The 20,663-nt window shown below is 39.3% G+C and overlaps 1 protein-coding gene across 1 annotated transcript; it reads left to right on the forward strand.

Annotated features, from left to right (window-relative positions):
* Positions 1-998: 998 nt before the first annotated feature.
* Positions 999-20,208, forward strand: rnf150a (ring finger protein 150a). Its single transcript, XM_086295453.1, has 7 exons — positions 999-1,730; positions 9,258-9,508; positions 10,684-10,755; positions 10,880-10,962; positions 11,064-11,160; positions 11,270-11,480; positions 15,258-20,208. The coding sequence occupies exons 1-7, from the start codon at positions 1,277-1,279 to the stop codon at positions 15,389-15,391; spliced, it is 1,302 nt and encodes a 433-aa protein (XP_086151579.1). The 5' UTR covers positions 999-1,276; the 3' UTR covers positions 15,392-20,208.
* The last annotated feature ends 455 nt before the right edge of the window (positions 20,209-20,663 follow it).

The following is a 20,663-nucleotide window of genomic DNA, read 5'->3' on the forward strand; positions in this document are numbered from 1 at the left end:
TTTCCTTCCTTTCTTTATATAACTACATTTATCCTTGACTTTCACAGTACATTACATTCAACAACTGCACCTTTTTCAGACAAAACACTTTTAACACATATTAGCAGTGATTTGCAACCATGTTACCATACATGTAAAACAAATAATACAAACATGTTTTGAAACACAAACATACAAAATATTTGGTCCTGGGATTTTCTTTGTCAAATTTACATCATAATCCACAAATAAATGTAATTTATTACTGTAATTACTCTAATTAATTACGTGTTACTCCAATTCTAACCCTGTTACCAGGTCATTTTAAATAAAACATTCATAAGTGTTTTTCTTAGCTCACAAAGATTTGATCTATTCCATTTGTAATAGTTTGGATTATCTGTTTGAGCAAGGATTGGAAAATAAATATTACAAAGTTGAGCAATAATTAATTAAATTAACATAACATAACTCCCCTCAAGGCACTTCATACTGTAAGTTAAAAGATCCTACAATAATACAGAGAACCCCCAACAAGCAAGCATTTGGTGACAGTGGGAAGAGAAAACTCCCTTTTAACAGGAAGAAACCTTAGGCAGAACGAGGCTCGGGGATCTGTTTGGGTGTGAGGTGAGAGAAAATGGACAAAAGACAGGCTGTGAAAAAGAGCCCACAGTGCAATATTAGATATTTAAGATCTACTTTTTTATTAGGTTCCCAAGCATTGGTAAATGGGCTGTCTCAAGCATAGCACAAATAAAGCATTACAAAAATCTACACATTTTTTTGATGGATTTTATTTTTGTTGTTTTTCTTAAATATATAAAAGAAAATATAACCTAGAAGCTCGATTGTTTTTATTTATTTATGCTGCTATCTTTAAAGCCTAAATTGCTCTCCAATGGAAGGATGACCCTATAATATCCTGCAGTGATTTCTAACAGTTGTAGATTCATCACATGACGTCGTGGTCGGTCAGCGGCATCTTGTCCACGCCCAGGGCACGTGCTGATGAGCAGCGAGCCAGTCCTGGGCAAGGAAGGAAAACAGCTGACGGGGAACAACAACACAGAGTCGCCTTCTCCTGCAGGTGGTGGTGTACCGTGGACAAACTCTTTTCACACTTGGCCTGTTCGGGCTGCCGCCTGGCATCCTGGTCGTTATGTGGGTCTGATACATTTCTGAAGCATCTAAAAGAGGGTTTGATGCGAGCTCTGCGTTGAGGAGGAGGTGGAGGAGGACACACGGAGCTCGCCATCCATCCTCCCTCCCAAAAAAGAGCAGCAGCCGCCGCACAATGGCACCGTCCCTCATCCGAGCTTGCCGCAGTCTGGCTCTCTCGACGTGGCTGGTGTCGTTTTGCTTCGTCCACTTGCTGTGCCTGGACTTCACGGTTGCAGAGAAGGAGGAGTGGTACACAGCTTTCGTTAACATCACCTACCTGGACCCCGTCACGTCGCAGGTGAGGACGGAGAAAACCGAGTGCGGTCGGTATGGCGAGCACTCCCCTAAGAAAGAAGCTAGAGGTCTGGTCCTGGTGCCGGCCCTCCTGCAGGACAGACAGGGGTGCGACCCAAACATCAGGTTCCCTCCTGCCCCTCCAAACACCCCTTGGGTGGCGTTGGTAGCTACGGGGAATTGCACTTACCGGGAGAAAATCCGTAATATCGCAAACCACAACGCCTCTGCAGTTGTCATATACAACGTGGGCTCCACTAGCGCCAATGACACCATAACAATGTCCCACTCAGGTAAGAGACAGCATGCCAACTCTTTTCCCTAACACTGTCCCAGACTCCTTCAGGCAGAACAGATAATCTACTACAAAATAGTCCCGGCTGTGTTACTGAGCCCTGAAAGCCCACATGCAACTAATCTTCAGCTTATTAAGTCTCCATCCAAGATCAGTGGCTTTCATCCCTGCAGTGAAGCCTGCGAGCTCTTCTGCTTCACTGCAATCACATCAAGCCTAATGTGTTATCAGTGTGTTACACCCGAGGAGCTCCTCGATCAGATATGGCCATATAATTGTCAGATGTGTTATTAGTGGAATAGTATTAGGTTGGGATAAATATATATACTGTATGTTTTATTCCTGAGCTATACTTGTTTATTACTCCACAGAAGCATACATAAATGAGGGTGGGTTTCAAACTGTGTGGCATAGAGTCTGCTGTTTTTTTTATTGTCAACTGCTGATTAAAAACATGGTGGGAAGTGTAGGGGAAACTTTTCCAGCTTCCAAAGTGCTGCATGCCACAAAGAGCTTGAGAACAATGGTCACAGATTGTCCATTTGAACTTCTGCTTCTTCTCGTTGTTTGACACTTTATTCCTCAGATAAATCTTGTTTGGTTACCTCAAAGCATGCTACAAATTCTAGCTACGAAATAAAACACAATAATCAGCTTCCAGTGCAGATGATGATGGAGTAAAGCTATAAAAACAGTATTTTAAATAAGGTTAATGTCCTTACATATGCTGAAAGTTATTCCCCACATTTTTTGTAAATAAATAAGAAATACTGTGGAAAAGAAAAAATAAGCCCATCTGTGTAAAGGATGACTTTGAGTGGGCTTCACCTGCTGTTCTGAAGAAGCACTCTTCTCTTTAGTCCAGAGGATGGGGCATTCATGTTTTCCTAGAATAATTTCAAATTTCAATTCATCTGACCACAGAACAGTTTTTTCACTTGGCCTCAGTTCATTTTTAATGATCTTTGGTCCACAGAAGACGGCGGTGTTCCTGGATCATGTTCACGCATGGCTTCTTTCTATGACAGAGGTTGTTTAACTTGTGTTTGCAGATGGCACAGTGAACGGTGTGCACAGATAATAATGATGATTCCTGGAAGGGTTTCTGAGCCCATAATGATTTCTAGAGTAGAATCATGCCTGTTTGTGATGCCTTGCCGCCCGAGGACCCAAAGATCACGCGCATCCATTGATTTTGAGTTTGAGAATAATTTGATGATCTTATGTCCTGTATATTCAAAAAGTCTTCAAGTTATTCATGAAATAAAAGGTTTTAAAATGTTACATTATTTTTAAGTTCTGTTCTGGTTGAAACATGGTTTTGTTAGATTTTCAAATCATTGCATTCTTTATATTTACATTTTACACAGCATCCCAGCTATGTTGGTTTGGGTTTGTTTTTACCGTCACAGAAGAAGAAGATGAGTACAACTTTCTTTATTATACGTGTATAAACCGAGTTTTAAGTTAGCCATGGCTATTCAATGTTGAAACCAGTCAAACCAGTTTGTTATTGAATGGAGAGTCCCCACTTTGTAAGGTATTTGCATTTAATCAAATAAGACAAGAGCCTCTAGACTCTCAGAAAGTGTAAGACAAGGATAGTCTGACAATCGCTCCTCAGTGTGACACTAAAGAACAGCAAACCAATCTTTTGACTGGTAACGCAGTCAGTACATGCAAAGCAAGCACTTAAAGACTAAAGCGAGTAAATGCAAAATGATCAAATAACACACCCATCACATTTTGATGACATAATCCATGTAAAAATCTCATGAAAACAACACTTTGTGTTCTTAGAGTCAGGTCTTTCCTCGTTGTTTTGCCAGAAGCGCTGTGTTGATTAATGGTAATTGGACAAACAGGGTTGTTTAAATAGCACCCCATGCAGAATAATTTACATGCTAACAGCTTTGTAGAACAATTGTAGTGTTTGTTTTTTGTTTATTTTTTTAATCTACCCCTCAAAGTCACATTGAAAGAGAATCGTAGATCTTTAGTTTTACCCACAATCCCTAAAAATCAGTAATGTAAGTCAAAGGGAAAATTCCTGCTATTCCTCTCACATTGCAGTTCTTAAATCTTTGGCTGTTGCAGATGACAACACGGTGCCTGAAGGCTGTTTGACAAAAGGATCTGTACAGAAACAGATGTTCAAACTAAAAATGCAAATCATAGTCACAAACACTGATCAGTCCACACAGAAAGGAGATGTATAAAAACTACTTGTAGGCCATGTTGGTGTAAGTTTCATGAGACTTGTATGTCTCATCCTGTGACTTACTCATGTCATTTTATTTTTAAGTTTTGTAAATGAACCTACAAATCACTGATAATGAACATTTAAAACAGCAGAGGACAGGAAATTTATCTGTGAGTGTTTTGTTTCCTTTTGTCACACATGTTGTGTGACTCATACTATGTCGTACCAGGTATGATGTAGGACCCTGGTCTGGATGGACTAGAGGAGCATAGAGATAAAGCTGTGTGAATTAATATTATATCTATATTAATATGTAATTTCAAAACTGCTGCTAGTGCCACAAGACTGTTATTAACTCTCAGATCTCTTTCATCTCCTTAAAAAATGTTTTTCCTTTTTTATTTCTGTACTTTTTTCTTCTTCTTTTTTACTGCTTTGGTTCACTCCAACCACCACCATCAGTCTCCTACCAAACAGTGGACCCAGAACTCATTGGATACCAACATTGGACTACTGCTGCTTCATAGATGTGACTTTTTTTTCCCACAGCAAAGTTTTAAGGTTTTACTTTTTTTCAGTCAGCCTGTGTGTTGATGGTATATGACCATTAAACTTCCTCTGCTCCTCCTCTGTTTCTCACAAAGACTCCAGTGTGCAGACCTGGTTTACCTGGAGCATCAGATAAAAGGCACCAATCTATTTTTAACTCTTGCCCTGCTTCCAACCATGACATAAATATAAACTAAGGCATCTTTAAGAGAAAAGAAAAGGCAACAAGGAGAGGTACAGCGATAAAGCTGGTAGAGAGGAAGGAAGGTAATGGAGAGGGCTGTGGCAAAGACACAGGTCCTAATATGTAGAATGGATAATGAAGCTGCTGCCAGAGAAAGAAGGGCAGACCAGAGCCAACACAGCTGGGCTGTAAAATCCACAGCTGCTAGAGGCAGAAACTCGGCATGGCATTATCCAGTTTAAGTCTTTCTTCTCAAGCCTGATTTGTCTAAATGCTTTGTTCAACTTTAAAGAGATAATTTAGGTTTCTGAATAACCCATGTAGAAATTAACTTATTCATTATGTAAACGAGGATTTCTCACTTCTGGAAAATTATTACTGTTGTTTCCAACCATTCAGATCATGGCACATATGAAAAAAAAACAAAAAAACTAACTAGTCGTTCCGAGATGTCCAACATTCATTATCTCACAGGTTCATATGTGCAGAGTTACATAGGTTTGAGCTTCAAACTAGTCTTTTTCCAGTTATCTAGTGGGATTAAGAGAGTGGGACCACATATATTATGGTTGCAAAACACAATACCCTGCTCAGTAGCCGTCATCCACAGGCAGAATGTGAGTTTTGATAGCTGATTCAGATTCAGTCTTCACAGTCTGTGCTCTCATGTCAGATCTTGCCATCACTGCTCTGGCAGCTTAGCTGCTGAAACACTCCCAAGCTGGCAAATGTGTTGCGTTACTATGACAGAGGGCTACCATATGCTGTCACATCAAAATGACATAATTTTGTCATTTTACTCTTTTTGTCTCTGTGTGTGTTTGAAAATGTGGCTTAAATATGTTTAATGGAACTGCTGTTTTCTGTCAAAGCCACAGCATCTGCTTTGTGTCACAGCTAGTTTTCCTTCAGTCCACTGCTGTTAATAAAGATGTAAATCTATAGTAATCAGTGCCTCAGTGATGTCTACAGGAGGCCTAGATCCTTTTAAAGACATTAACCACACAGCCCGGACAGGCTGGTGCCAACTAAATTAACCCCATTCAGTATTAATCCACTCTTTGCTTCCACATTTTGGCCAAGTGGGTCTGAAAGACACAGATCTTTCACTAGTTCAGCCTCAGTCTCTGACATTGCCCTCCTGTTTTTAGAAGCAGCTATTTTTATCTGCTCTCACTGCGTCACTGTGAGCAGAAGAAGGAGATAAGTGTCGAGGCTTAGGGAAACCTTACTTGCCCTGTTATGCCTTTTCTCGTTTCTGTTAGCTATTAAGATTATACTGCCCGTACACGGTTGTTTAAAGGTCTACAGATTTGGGCAGTTTTATGTTTCAAGTTGTTTACCGTTTAACAAGACGTGGTGCAGTTTTATCTTGTGTTTGCAAAGGCAAATGTTATATCACAGTGACTTTTCCCCTCTACCATATGGTCATGCTTAGTAAAACCATAAATCCGCAGGCCGGGAGCATGTGTCTCTAAGGTTACAGATTGAAAAATAGGTGTAAAAACAGGAAGCATTACGTATGTTATCAGGTAGAGAGAATTACCTTACATTATTGGGGAAGTAAAGCTTAGTTCAAACACCTGTTTAAAAACTTTAAAACTGTCTTCATCCTATGTGAAACTTTTATGAGCGTGAGAAGACTCATAGGGAGAGACTGAGATAAAGAAGTGTGACAGCAAGTGGCCTTTACAGTCTGAACATAACCTTGTGTGCAGCCGGATATTACCATCTGTTTTCAGTCCAAATAAAAGCTTTTGTTTTCGCTCTCATTTTTTTAAAGTATTGTTTGCTTTAGAAACTCCAGCACGAATAAGCTCATTATGAGAAAGCTGCTATCTAATGTTTGTGTTTGTGCTAATATTGAAAACACTGCCAGTTGGATGATGAATATAATGCCCAGTTCTTTCAATGCACTTTAAATCCTGATAAATTTAAAAAAAAAAAAACTTTTCCTGTATTTTTGCTTTTATAAGCTTCTTGGCTTGAAACTCACTTTGCTGATCCTGACATAAATCACTAAAACTGTGGCTTTTTAATCCTTTGTCGTGTAAAATATAGAAGCTGTTGACTGGGAATTATTATTATTACTCTCATGCTATCTTTGTGATGGATTCATAGCATTTGTGATATTTAAACAGTACTCTGTGTATTTGAGATGCTTGTTGGGATGGCAGTGTGAATAAAGCCACTCTCTCTAGTGACAGATACAAGGTGTGACCCACCATGGGGAGCGTGTCCCTAGAAACTGAGTTCTACAGTCACTTTGTCCGATGTGTCATTTCCTCATCACACAGGGCAGATTAATGCTGCATTTTCAGAACAGATACAAATGTCCCCATTTCAGACTCTATAAAAGATTGCTTTTAAGTCTGGAATTAACTAAATATTTTTTATGTAGTATTTAATATTGATCATTCAGAAGGCCGGGCGGCAGGGTCTTGCATGTGCTTCCTGTGCCTGTGTGGGTTATCTGTGGGTACTCCGGCTTCCTCCTGCAATCCAAACACATGCGCAGGTTTGTTTTAAGTGGCTGTTCTAAAGTGGCCCAATGTCACAAAATTCAACGTAACATGATTCAGATGAGAAAATTGTGACTTAAAGTAGTAATTAAAATCATAAATGGTTCATTACAACAAGTTTAAAATGTAATGTAATTCCCTGTACAACTCAGTACAAGTACTTAAGAATGATGAATGATGTAGCAATGTTACGGCATATGAGTTTCCAGTTTATAAATATGTTCCATGCCTTCAAAATTATAAATGGACTGGTACTTATGTAGGACCTTTATACTCAGGGTGGTTACCTAAACCTCTTCCCACTACAAGCTCATCCACCCAATCATGTGCACATTCATACAGCAATTTTGATCTATGCCTTTTTACTAACACGCACACACTCAAACTCTGTTGTTCAGTATCTTGGTCGTGGATCATGTGAACAGGAGGAGCCGCTCGACCACTGCTGAGCAGCCACCCCGCTAATTACTCTAATTGTAGTTGCGTTAAGAGGCTTATACAAAGCACAATGTCATCTGATACTAAAACCCATAAAAATCAGACAATGTAAATATATCCTTTCTCCCTGGGAGTTTTTCACAAATCACTGCATCACTGCATTCTCGTATATAAAAATCGTGTAAGTGTTTTACAAGAATAGCAAGTTGTTTAAAGACAGAAGAAAACTGTAGAAAAAAAGCAGCTCAAAGTACAATTTAAAGTCTCTCCCTTAATGAGAGATGCTCAGAGCGTCTGTATTACATAATCCTTCATTGTGCACAACAAGCAAATCAACAGATGGTTGCTGGCAGGAAGCCTCCGACACCGAGAGTGAGGCTTTAGTTCATCTGTCCTGTCTAAGCTCCCAGCAGCCTGCTCAAGATTCCTCTTTACTGTAGCACACACCAGTCTGAGTCGGCAGAGTTTTAGCACCTCCTCTGCTCTGAAGCACCGTTTTTAAATGCTCGGGTTGTGGTTGGATGTGTGGCAATTTGCTCTGTAAAATATAAAGTAGTGCTGTATGCAAATATCTGCTTTTGTTTTTCCTTTTTATTGGATTTATCGGTGCATACTGTTTTGCCTAACTCCAGTTTTTTTGTATAAAAGGAAATATTTGTTGTTTGCCCTGTGAATAGCCATCACTACCTCCACCAAGGAGGTTACATTTTGGTGGTGTTTGCGTGCGTGTGTCATCACTCTCATGATAGCTCGAACAGCTTTGAATGAATTCTAAAAAAAGCTTTGTAGGGGTGTAGAGTGAGGTCATGTTAACAATCCATTATATCTGGCTTCCATCCACCGAGGTCACCTTAATGATTTAACTAGAAACTATGATTCTTAAAAGTGTGTATAAAGTGTGTATTTTCAACATATAAAAAGTTACATATATGTCAGTATGTTTCGTAAATATAATAAATCATTCTAAATATCACGTTTTTTTTTATTATGACCTTGTTATGTGCATTAGGTTATAAGAGTTTAAATAATAACAGAAGTATACTTTTTTGCAAACAAAATAAAATTGTGATCAAAAAACCTTTTCGCTTGATGATTTATTGTTTAGATATTTAAATTAATTTTACTAAGCAATGAAATAAGTGCTACACAAGCGCTGTATTTAAATATATACAAATAGCAAAAAAATAATAATAATAATAATTGTACTCAAAACAAAGTCAAGTATATTAAAATGGATTTCAACCAGATAAATAATAAAATCCTATAATTTCAAACTTCTTAAAGTTTGTTTAAAAAAAAAAAAGAACAAAGAAAACAAAAACAAAACAAAAGAAAAGAAAAATTTTCAGTTCAGTTGTATTTATATAGAGCGAATTCCCAACAACAGTTGCCTCAAGCTGCTTTATATCGTAAGGTAAAGAGCCTACAATAGTACAAAGAAAACAGAGAAAACCCCAACAGTCATTTGACCCCCTATGAGCAAGTATTTTTGTGTTAGAAAATAATAAATCAATATTTTAAAAGTAAACATTTTGCACAAGATAAAGAGTTATTTTATTTCCTCACTTGCAGCACTGATTCATCTCCTGAATGTCTCAATTTGTACTTCCTGTGTTGCGTGTTGTGTAGACACAGGCGATGTTGTGGCCATCATGATCCCGGAGCGTAAAGGCCGTGAAATCGTGGCCTTGCTCGAGCAGCACATCATGATCATGTTGCAGATCACTATAGGAACCCGCAACCTGCAGAAGTACGTGAGCAGAACGTCCGTGGTGTTTGTGTCCATCTCCTTCATCGTCCTCATGATCATCTCCCTCGCCTGGCTTGTCTTCTACTACATCCAGAGGTTCCGCTACGCTAACGCACGAGATCGCAACCAGGTATGTCTGTGTGCAGCCGATGTGTTTCTGACGGGGATAGTGTTGCAGCCGTGTGGTGGATTTTCCCATATGGCCCTGCTCCAGTGTGAACGTAAGGAAAGATCCAAAATTAGCCTGACACCTGGCTGAACACGAGCATGGCAGCCCAGTGAACCATCAAACTGTGCAAATACCTTTCTTGTTGGGTTTTTTGCCATCTCTTTATGAATGGGCTGCTCTGACATTGTAGTGACGTCTGTAATGACGATCCATCACCACGGCTGTTATGATAGGGGCCGTGGCTGTGACAACTATTGTTTGTGTTTTCAATTTGAATTATACTGATTAATGTTGTAAATAGGGTACAGCTGCAATAATGAACAAATCTGCTTTCAATTCATAATGTGAGACAGACGTGGAGCAGTTCAAGCACGACTGTCTGTTATTATAATACAACTCCATGAATCGAGTTTTTGTTTTAATCCAGATTGTGGAAATGGGGTCATTAACAGATGGATGAGTTTATCTATGTGTCGTGTATCTATATCTACACTTTAACTAATGACTCCTTTATTCACACATCTGTCGTTTTTATTGCTGAGACTTTTGAAAACGTTTCAAATTCAGTCTGATGTTTACTTGGTGAGATCTTCTGGTTGCTTTTGAGATCTTTAGTCTAGCCTCTTTGCAGTAACATAATTAGTTGAAACATTTTCTGAATCTGTTTTATTGTTATACAAACGCAGACAACCAATCAAGTCAAGTAACAACAAGTGTTTTTCACATGGTCACCTGCCGCTTTATTGGGTACACCTTGCTCGTACAGGTTTGGACACCGTGTTGCCTTCAAAAGCGGGTCCAAACTCTTCCTTTAACAAGGTGCTGTGATTTTGTTCCATGTTGACGAGATAGCATCACATAGTACGAGGAACAGCACGGTTGATCTTAGTTGATTTCATCAAGAAAGATGAAACTTTATCAGCTTTTTGTCATTGCAAGCCAATATACACTATTAACCAAGGCTACTTTGTTTTAAAAGACAATTTAAATTCCTGAATTGTTCATTCATATATATATATACATACATACATACATACATACATACATACATACATACATACATACATACATACATATTTAAATTTAAATGTTGTTAATAAAGTAATTTTTTTTGTATCTCTGTCTTTTTCATACAGAGGCGTTTGGGAGATGCTGCCAAAAAAGCCATGAGTAAACTTCAGCTACGCACTATCAAAAGAGGAGACAAGGTAACTCAAGTCTAAAAGTACACATACGGCCACAAAAGTCTTCTTATTTATGTTTGAATTACATGACATGAATTTGATCATTTTTAAAGAATTTATTGGCCTCTTATTTTCTGTCTTGTTTAAGGAAACAGAGTCGGACTTTGACAACTGTGCAGTTTGTATTGAAGGTTATAAGCCTAATGATGTTGTAAGGATATTACCATGCAGGTAACTTTTATTTATACCTTACATATATATATTTTTTCTGTGGGGAAAAAATCACATGCACTGTAATATATGTTTTTTGCACTGCTGTCTTGTTTGGTCAGACATTTCTTCCATAAGCACTGTGTAGACCCGTGGCTCCAAGACCACCGAACGTGTCCCATGTGCAAAATGAACATCCTCAAAGCCCTGGGAATCCCAGTGGGTTGTTTTGCTTTATCACACAGATAAAGTGATAATGTAACTAATCAAACCTTACATAAAGCTTTGGCAGTGATAAAGACATTAGGATGCCTCTGATATGTTCCAGTTTAGCGCGGACTGCTCGGATGAGGTTCCTCCAGACTACGAGATGTCTGTCGGAGGTCCGCCTACCAACCCCATTAGTGGAGCGAGCGAAATCACAGTTAACGAGAGCTCGGTAGTGTTGGATCCAGCAGAAAGAGGAATAGACCTGCCGGCACTCCATCCTGAGACAGAGTCAGCGCTTCAGGCGGGGGAGAGCCGTATCTTTGCCAGCAGTACGTACAGACATTTTTTACTTATAGCAGCCTGTGATAGTGGTGGACAGTACAAACCTGATTCTGAAAAAGTTGGGATTCTGTGTAAAATGTAAATAAAAACAATGCAAAGATTTCCATAAACTCATATTTTAAGAAAAATATTAGCTCATTTTGAATTTGATGGCAGCAACACGTGAAAAAAGTTGGGATGGAGGCAACAAAGTGCTGGAAAAGTAAGTGGTGATAAAAAGAAACGGCTGTAGGAAAAATTAATTAGGTTATTTGGCAACAGGTCAGTTACACAATTGAGTATAAAAAGAGCATCTTAGAGAGGCTTAGGGTTTTTTTGTGTATGTAATATACGAAAGTACTGATATCTGAGTACTTCCTCCAGGCACATATATTACACTGAGGAGTTGGGGAAATCCAGTGCTAATTCACACTTTAACACAATTAAGAAAATCTGTTTTCCAACAGCCTGCCCTTTGTGACGTTTAATGCATCCATGTTTGATTGTTTTCAAATTAAATATACATGAGGTCAGTCCTCCTGTCTAAGATAAAAACAAGAGGAAAAACTCAAGAAAGTCACTAACTAACCTACCTAAAATCTTCGTTCATTGCATTTCTGTAACTTATATAATCACCTAAGGGCTGTGGTGTTGCCTAATAGCTGCAAGCTATTAGCACTTTGCAGCGTGTGTTTATGGGTGTGAGTTCATGCAGAAGCTCTTATGTGTTTCTCCGAACATGATCTCTGAAGCCAAACTATTTTACATTTTACCAAAACAGGGAGTGGGGAGTTTAAGTGTTTTTTTGTAGCAGCATGTTTTTTTAAGCAGTTGTTAAATTGACAAAAAAAACAAAGAATGCGTTTTGTTACTCTTTCTTTATATGATAATAAATCCAATAGTGTTTCACAATTTTTCCTACTTGCAAAGGATAGTATCGTAAACCTGCTGATTTAAGTTTACTTGCACATAACAAGTTAATTGAGAGGTAGTATATCAGTTTGCCAGAGGCACAGATCGTAGTCGAGTGCGATGAGAATGTAAATCGGACCGAATAAATCGTATGTTGCAGCTCGTGCACCAGTGCGCAAACAGATGATGGCACTGACAGGAAGTCAGCATGGGATAAACAAGCTGATCTGCCAGGATTTCTGCTGTAGCGGCTTGGCAGTGATGAAGTGCCAGTCATGTTGCTCTTTACCCTGAGTAATTAGCAGGACTAGTAATGTAGCTATCACTCTTTCCAGTCAGCCATTTAGTGCAGGTAAAAAGACCCTGATTTCTGGACTTCTGTCTTAATGCATTGCTCACGTGCATATATGAAGACTGAAAACATTGTTAGTTGTTGAACAAACCTGTTTCTGTTTAACATGAAACAAGAGCTTGAGCAAAAGTAATCTGCTTTTTCACATTTGTGTATCTGACATGGATGCCATTCAACCATCACATAAGCACTGAAGCATACTTTGGAACACTCTGTACATGTCCACAATTTCATTATACATGTACAATGACAATGAAGGGCTATTCTATTCTTTTAAAATTCCAGCTTCGTTTTCTGCTTCGAAACCCTCTCCACAGTTCAGCAGGAGAGAAGGGAAAAAAAACATTTGAGAGCATCATTTGTCTGTATGACAGCACCAGTTGTTTTCTGCACACTTGCATGCAGTTTTTTCAAGGTTGGTGGTAGGAAGGTTGCTCAGTCCTCTTTGGTAACATCACACACATCTATGGGTTATACCAACTGTTCATTAATGCAGTTAATTATTAGTATATTATAGTTATTAGTGCACTTATGCATAGACATGGTCAAAACAGCCTACTGTACTAAGCATCAGAATGGGGGAGAAAGTGACTTTGAATGTGGAATCATTATATAGTTGTTGGCATGAGATGGGCTAATATTTCAGTAACTGATGACCTGCTGATGATTTTCCCACACAAAAATGTCCAGGGTTTACAGAGGATGGGCCTGAAAAGAGAAAATATCCAGTGCGTGCCAGTTCTCAATGCCTTGCTGACAGAAAGCAAACAGTAACTCAAATAACCACTCATTACAAGTGAGGTGTGCAGAAGAGCACATAGACTACAGCAGTAGCAGAAGACCGTCTGGGTGCTAAACCAGTGAGCTAAATAGTTGTAAACTGAAATATCTAGTGAGTGGTACTTCTCTGGGTGAAAACATCATGGGAGAATGTCCATACTCCTTTGAGTTGGTAGGAAGGCAAAAGAAACTCCAATAACCACTTGTTACAGCCAAGCTATGCAGAAGACTTGTTAGAGCCAAGGTATGCAGCTGAGCCACATATCACACCCCATCACATGCCCCTATCACCTTCTCTTGTCAGTACAAACCGTACGGACTGAAGAAGGCCATTTTTCCCTTGGACTCTGCAGACAAGGGAATCTCTCAGTAGCACTTGGTTAAATCCAGCATTGTGAAAAAGTGAGCAGTGCCTCTCCAGTCCAGGGACCTTATCAGCGCGGGGCATTGGGTAGGCATCCGACTAAGACACCTTGCCTTGTGGTAGTCAACACAGAACCGTATAGAGCCATCTTTCTTCAACACAAGAACTATGGGGCTACAGCAGGCGCTGTGTGAGTCTTCTATCACTTCTATTTTCAGCATTTCAGCCAATTCTTTCTAAACAATTTGTCTCTTATGCTCAGGTAACCTGTAGGGCTGTGAATGCACTGTCATGCCATGGTGCGTTTCAAAATTCAAAATGCTCTCTGGGCCTGTGTGAGATGGCCATCAGAAATGGTGGAATTTTGCACCTCCAGGCCCAATTCATCTCTTTCCGTAGCCAGACTCACCAGAGAAGCGGTTTCAGCTTCTTTCCATGCATTGAGGTTGAGGTTGAGGTGATATATCTGTGTGGTTCCTCCCCTGTCTGACCATACCACTTCACGTAGGACCCCCACCCTCTGAGTTACCACAAAGGGTCCTTGCCACCTGGCGAGTAACTTTGGGCTGGAAGAAGGTTCTGTGTTAACTACCACATACTCTGCCATGGGGTTGTAACTCTTCCCCACAGTCACCATCGGACGTTGATAAAGGTCATGAACACATCCTCACACACTGCCCCAACAGGTTATTAAAACCTGGCCAATCTGTCTCCAGAATTAGAGATGCGTCAGGCGTGAACTAACCGCAGCCTTCACACTATGCATTTTGCCCTTGTATTTAATTTGGAACAGCATTATGGGATATTTGTGTATGTCCTCATGCACACACCTAACCTCCTCCCACTCTGCCTCCAGCAAAGCCCCAGACCTAAACCAGAATTTGGTGGACTATAGCCCGGCGTATAGCCCCTTGGGTTCTTGTCAAGTTGCAGAATAAAGTTGTTACTGAACAGATGGCAGTCTGATGCCAAGACAGAGCAATGTGACAACAGTGTGACAAAAATGAAGGAGTAATCTAAAACTTGCATTTCCCGCTGGCTTCTAAACAGCTGACACAATTAATGAACTAGCTGCAGCTTAAGAGCCACAGATTTTACTCTCCTTTGGAAAAGTGCGAGTAAAAGTAAGCCTTACATGTAACAGATGCCCAAAGCGCCACTCTAAATGGTAATGTTTCTCATGAATTGCAACTTTTCTATATTCATTCAAAGGTGCCTTGTTAGTGTGTTCACAACATGTTTCTGCTGGCTCTAAAAATAAGGTTGAAAAATCAGTTACCACATTTTTTAGTGGCGATGACATTAGCCAAAAGTATTAAAGACACAGCTGCCTGTGATGTGTCAGTTAATGTATCAACTTGCTCTCTTGCCCTTTAGGTGAGCACCAGCCTCCACTCAGCAGTGATTCAGACACTTCAATCATCGTGGGCATTGAGGTAGGCATGTCGGAATTAGACCTATCCACTGAGCAGGAATGTGATGCCACCAAGTCCAGAGCCAATCAGAGCTGAGACAAATAGCACAAAACTCATAGGACAAGGAGGAAAAAAGCAGGACTGGGTGATCAGGGTGCTCCCCAAGATTATCCAGTGATGAAGTGACCTGGCTGAAGATGAATGTAAATGAGCAATACAAGTGATAGCAGCACAAAATACCTGGTTCTTTCTTCACTTGACTAAAAAAACGGATTAATCCCTGCATCTATGGATATTTAGCTCGCTCATTTCCTGATGCCAGGATGGCTAGTCACACCCCTCACCATGTGGTGACCAACAGTTTGTACATTCAGTCTTTTCACATCCTGAAACCATCCTAACTACACATACAGTAACTCTGGAGGTGTATGAGCCCTTCACAGTTGTTTGTCCCGAGTGAGACAAACCAAACCTGCTGCCGAAGAAAAAGCAAGGCCTTCTGCACACCATTTTCCAGCTTTAATCAATAGAAAAATAGGAGTGGATTCTTTGACTTCCTGGTACAAGATCACTGCCAACAAATCCAGAAGTTGTACTGATATGGCGTGCACCTGCATGGCGCATTAGGAGAGCACCTGAGTGGTTTTCTTCTGATTCTCCAACAGTTGGTGTGACTTTCCACCAGCAGTTCTTCAGCTTCAGACTTGAATGTTAGCTCTGTTGTCGTCGCATGACATTAAGAATTTGGAATATGAAGGCACACAAGCTGTAATTTCAGAATTTCTCAGTGTAATTGTTTTTGTTACTATTTTGTGGTTCTCAGTTTTTAAAACTTTGACTTTACCGACTAAATATTCCTGTCATGGAGAGACAAATGAGCAAACACAAGCTAGATGTTTCTGTCCTCACATCTGACAATCATAGCTTGTCCTAAGCAGTTTGAAGTGATGTCACTCTCTGCCCTGCTGAAACTGCTGCCTGCTGAAACTTCACAACATGTGAAGTAAGGGATCATGTTCTCACTGCTGCTAAACACAGCTGTAGCTGTAGCTATAGCAGTTGTCACTACCAATTTCTCCCACTGTGCACACTTCCCTATACAAGCCTACACAAACCAGCCAATATAAATACGTCAACAAGTCTTTGTGCCAAGCTTGTCTTTTGCATATTAGCCATTGTTATTTGTCATTAAAGTTAATTGCCTTGGCTGACAGGCTAGAACTACACTAAATCTTTTCGTGATTACCACCCTAATAAATAACATCAGGGCAATAAATTATGTCAGTTGAAAAGACTGTGTTAGATAATAAAGGAGGCAGGGCTCGGGTTCATTCAAGGAATTCTCTGCCCCAAGCATTTTTTTTTCTTTGTCCTGGCATGAACAGTTACCAGCATGGAAACATTTACAGTCTTGGAGTGAGTTTACACTAAACTGGCTAGTTTTGCCAAACAGCATCGATGTACCGTACCCACAGGGTTTTTAGCATGGATCTGCAAAAAAGTGGAAAGAAATTAACAGCATTTGGAAATGTTAAAAATAAGACAGCTAACTTACTACAGTTTGGAAGCACATGTACAAAAATGGTTCTGAATTTAATATAACTAAATATTTTCATTGAGAAGGCATGTGACAACTTATGGTAAAACATAGCTTCAGTGCTTTAGCCCATGAAAACGTACAAAAATATAGCAACTATAACAGATTCTTTTATATTATTAACAAATGTGCTGTTATAGTGAAGACCCTAAACTCTTCAGTGTTTTGAAATTTTACAATGAGTTTCAGCCACAGTCTGTATATAAAAAATGGACAAACCTCCCCATTTGTGTAAGTGAAGACAGTGCCTTAAACCTGCATTCTTTCTAATGGCCAGCAGGGGGCGAGGGAAATTCTGAATGCTTAAAAGTCTATGAGAAAATGATCCCTTGAGATTGCGCAGCATCGTTGGGTTGCTGGTCAGCTCCTTTCCGTTTCCTTTACCTCCATTTCTTACTTCCAGCTCGAGGCTCCAAAACAGGACTCAAACCAGCGGGTTACATCATAGCAGTCATGTCCATCATTTATATGCAGACTATGGTTTGAGCTCATTGTCTTACAGTTGATTTGCTCTCACTGCTCTCAGAGGATCATTTGTTTTCAGAAAATCTCTCCTCAGTCTAGACTACCTGCCCAGAGCCAAAAAAATGACACAAAAAATTATTCTATCGGGATCAGATGAAGACCAAGACTGAAGTTTATTGTGTTCTGTTTACTTGATTCTGCTGCCACCAAGTGGTCAAAATTATGAAATTATTATTATGATTATGAAATAATTATTTTCAGCATTTTATCAATATACTTGTTTTCCTTATCCCAAATTCAACACTACTCTAAAAAGACTGTTTTTGAGAAAAGAATGTAGCTAACTCAGCATGTGCTCCAGAGTGGAAGCTGACTGTTAATGCAATTACATTTATTGTTTTGTTGTTGTTGTTTTTTCATCTAGTTTTTTTTTTTTTTTTTTTTAGATTAATTGCTTTTTAAAGAAGGTCTCGTAAATGTTAGCCGAATTTAAAGCTCATTTGGGTCCATTTCCTCTTACATTCCTGCAGCCATGCACACTGAAGAAGCACAAACCCACCGATATAGTCATTGGAGCCATCGGGCTCTAACTGCTGGTTCTCTCTTTAGTCATTTCCAAGAGCTCCTGCAGCTGACTCTATTATTTAAGGCATATGGTCAAACTCATTCTTGCTTTGGTCAGTCAATATCTGTATGTGCAAATATCTAAGTTTCAGAAATAACTGGTGTTAGGAGGCTTATATTGTAATTCTTTATTTGATAGCTATGATCACTACACTCTAGTAAAAGTTAAAATATTCAGGTTGTGTCTGCAGTTTTTCATTTTGATATAATACCTACAGGTGTAAGCTTGACAGTTTTTAAGTTTCCTCGTTTAACTGGAAGATTTCACAAATTTCCATTTTTATAAGCACTTATATAATAAAATGAAATCAGAGTTTTAAATCATCTGACAGACTGCATTTCTTTTGTGTTGAGGACATGAAGGTTAACAAAGATCCTGATTTTCACTAGAGACATAGCAGCTGAAATCTCACCCTACTGGGATCGTTAATCCCCTCATGCTACATGAGCTCAGGCTAAAAATCGAACAGCACAATACAAAGGCATACCCAAAAGTTGTTTGTTTTACCCTCTGATATTTTAAACTCTTGGATTTTCTTTTCTATCATCATGTCTCTAAGGCTTCCATCTAATTGTTTGCTTAGTTGGTACAATGACAAAGTAAAGCAAAGTGCATTTATTTACAGTGCTACATGGCTGGGCTTTGGTTGTGTTGCCAAGTTCAAAAATAAAAAATAAAAATAAGGTTTTCCACAGTTTAAGGCCTTTTTGTTACAGAGCAACTTAAACTGCGTGATGAAGGTCTCTCAGTTTTGTCTGTTTACAACATTTTACTAACAACTTTCTCTGGGGAATAAATGAACTCAAACACTGAAGACATGTCAGCTTATTTCATCTAATAAGAGTTTGTGTCCTGATGAAGAAAACAACACCAGTGTCCCTAACAGTAACTGTAACTTCAACATTGTTTAACGCACTACCTTTATTACTTATTTAAATCATTTCCAACATGTTTTCTGGAAAGAAAAAATGTAATTGCAACAATTTTGGGGGAAAATATAAAGCTCTTCTTAAACTTTATGTGAAAGTGGTTAGTGTCAATAGAAACTAGTTAAATGGCCTGTATTTGTATAGCGCTTTACTAGTCCCTAAGGACCCCAAAGCGCTTTATACATCCAGTCATCCACACACACTGGTGATGGCAAGCTACATTGTAGCCACAGCCACCCTGGGGCGCACTGACAGAGGCGAGGCTGCCGGACACTGGCGCCACTGGGCCCTCTGACCACCACCAGTAGGCAACGGGTGAAGTGTCTTGCCCAAGGACACAACGATCGAGACTGTCGGAGCCGGGGCTCGAACCGTCAACCTTCTGATTACAAGGCGAACTCCCAACTCTTGAGCCACGATCGCCCCACCCAGTTATCCTGCCTTAAAGAGACATTTTCTTTTTTTCACCACCTGCCACATTTTAAAAATCAAAATCAAACTACATTGAACAACAAACTTACATATTTTACATAAAAATAGTTTCATTAATGATGCATGTAATATAAATAATATGTAGTTTAGTTTATGCTTGCTTGTAGTGCGATTATCTCTGAACTTACCTGAAATGAATCATCACGTATCATCAATACTCTATTTTCCCAATAATTGTTTGCAAATCATTTTTCCTTCCTCTTCAAAAAAGAGAAATCCTCAAGAAATATTGGACTTGTAAAATAAAGCCTTATCCAGCATTGTTTTATTACTGGTAGCTTAACCAGGGTGTGCTATTTCTTTTTGATCTGTGTGGCTCTTTCTGATTGTGTTAACCTTTCTATATTGCTATATTGCACTTTAACACTCCAGTGAATGGTGAAGACTGAAGCCTTCTTTTAAGGTACAGCTTTAAAGACAGAGGGCTACAGTAATGAAAATGGGAGATGAGTCAGTTGTTGCTTACAGTATATCATTGTATTTTTTTTTAAATCTTTACTCTGTGGATGTGAAATGGATGGTATCAATATATTGTAAACTATATACCCAGCAGATATGAGACCAGTTCTATTTTGTAACCTAAAAACAATGTAAGTGTGATTACGAGTGTCTCTGTTCCTTTCTTGTTCTATACATGATGCATGTGTAGGAATGTCTTTGACTGTCTGTTATGATAACTTTGAATCGGGTTTTTTTTTCTTCTAACTTTTACAAACCTGTCTGTTTTATGTACAATAAAAAAATTATACACACAAAACAATGACAGCACATAGTGATATATATATATATATATATATATATACACTCAACAAAAATATAAACGCAACACCTTTGTTACTGCTCCCATTCCCCATGGGATGGACGTAGAGACCTAAAATTCATTCCAGATACACAATATAACCATCCCTCCCAAACAGTGGTCACAAATCAGTCCAAATGTGTGGTAGTGGGCACATCTGCTATATTGAGATAATCCATCCCACCTCACAGGTGTGCCACATCAGGATGCTGATCTGACATCATGAGTAGTGCACAGGTGTACCTCAGACTGCCCACAACAAAAGGCCACCCTGGAATGTGCAGTTTTGTCTCACAGCAAAATGCCACAAGCAATGAGGGAGCGTGCAATTGGCATGCTGACAGCAGGAATGTCAACCAGATCTGTCGCCCGTGCATTGAATGTTCATATCTCAACCATAAGCCGTCTCCACAGGCGTTTCAGAGAATATGGCAGCACATCCAACCGGCCTCACAACCGCA

This window comes from Aulonocara sp. 'chitande type north' Nkhata Bay, linkage group LG6 (assembly GCF_057382095.1).
Source record: "Aulonocara sp. 'chitande type north' Nkhata Bay isolate Kocher_YH1m ecotype deep benthic linkage group LG6, A_spYH_male_GT1.1, whole genome shotgun sequence".
In the NCBI taxonomy this organism is placed as follows: Eukaryota; Metazoa; Chordata; class Actinopteri; order Cichliformes; family Cichlidae; genus Aulonocara; species Aulonocara sp. 'chitande type north' Nkhata Bay.

What these genes read in the sequence shown, in the direction of transcription:
- rnf150a (XM_086295453.1), top strand. Translation starts at nt 1,277, where the DNA reads ATGGCACCGTCCCTCATCCGAGCTTGCCGCAGTCTGGCTCTCTCGACG. An exon ending in CATAACAATGTCCCACTCAG is followed by an intron (nt 1,731 to 9,257) that starts GTAAGAGACAGC and finishes CGTGTTGTGTAG; the next exon opens with ACACAGGCGATGTTGTGGCC. An exon ending in ACGCACGAGATCGCAACCAG is followed by an intron (nt 9,509 to 10,683) that starts GTATGTCTGTGT and finishes TTTTTCATACAG; the next exon opens with AGGCGTTTGGGAGATGCTGC.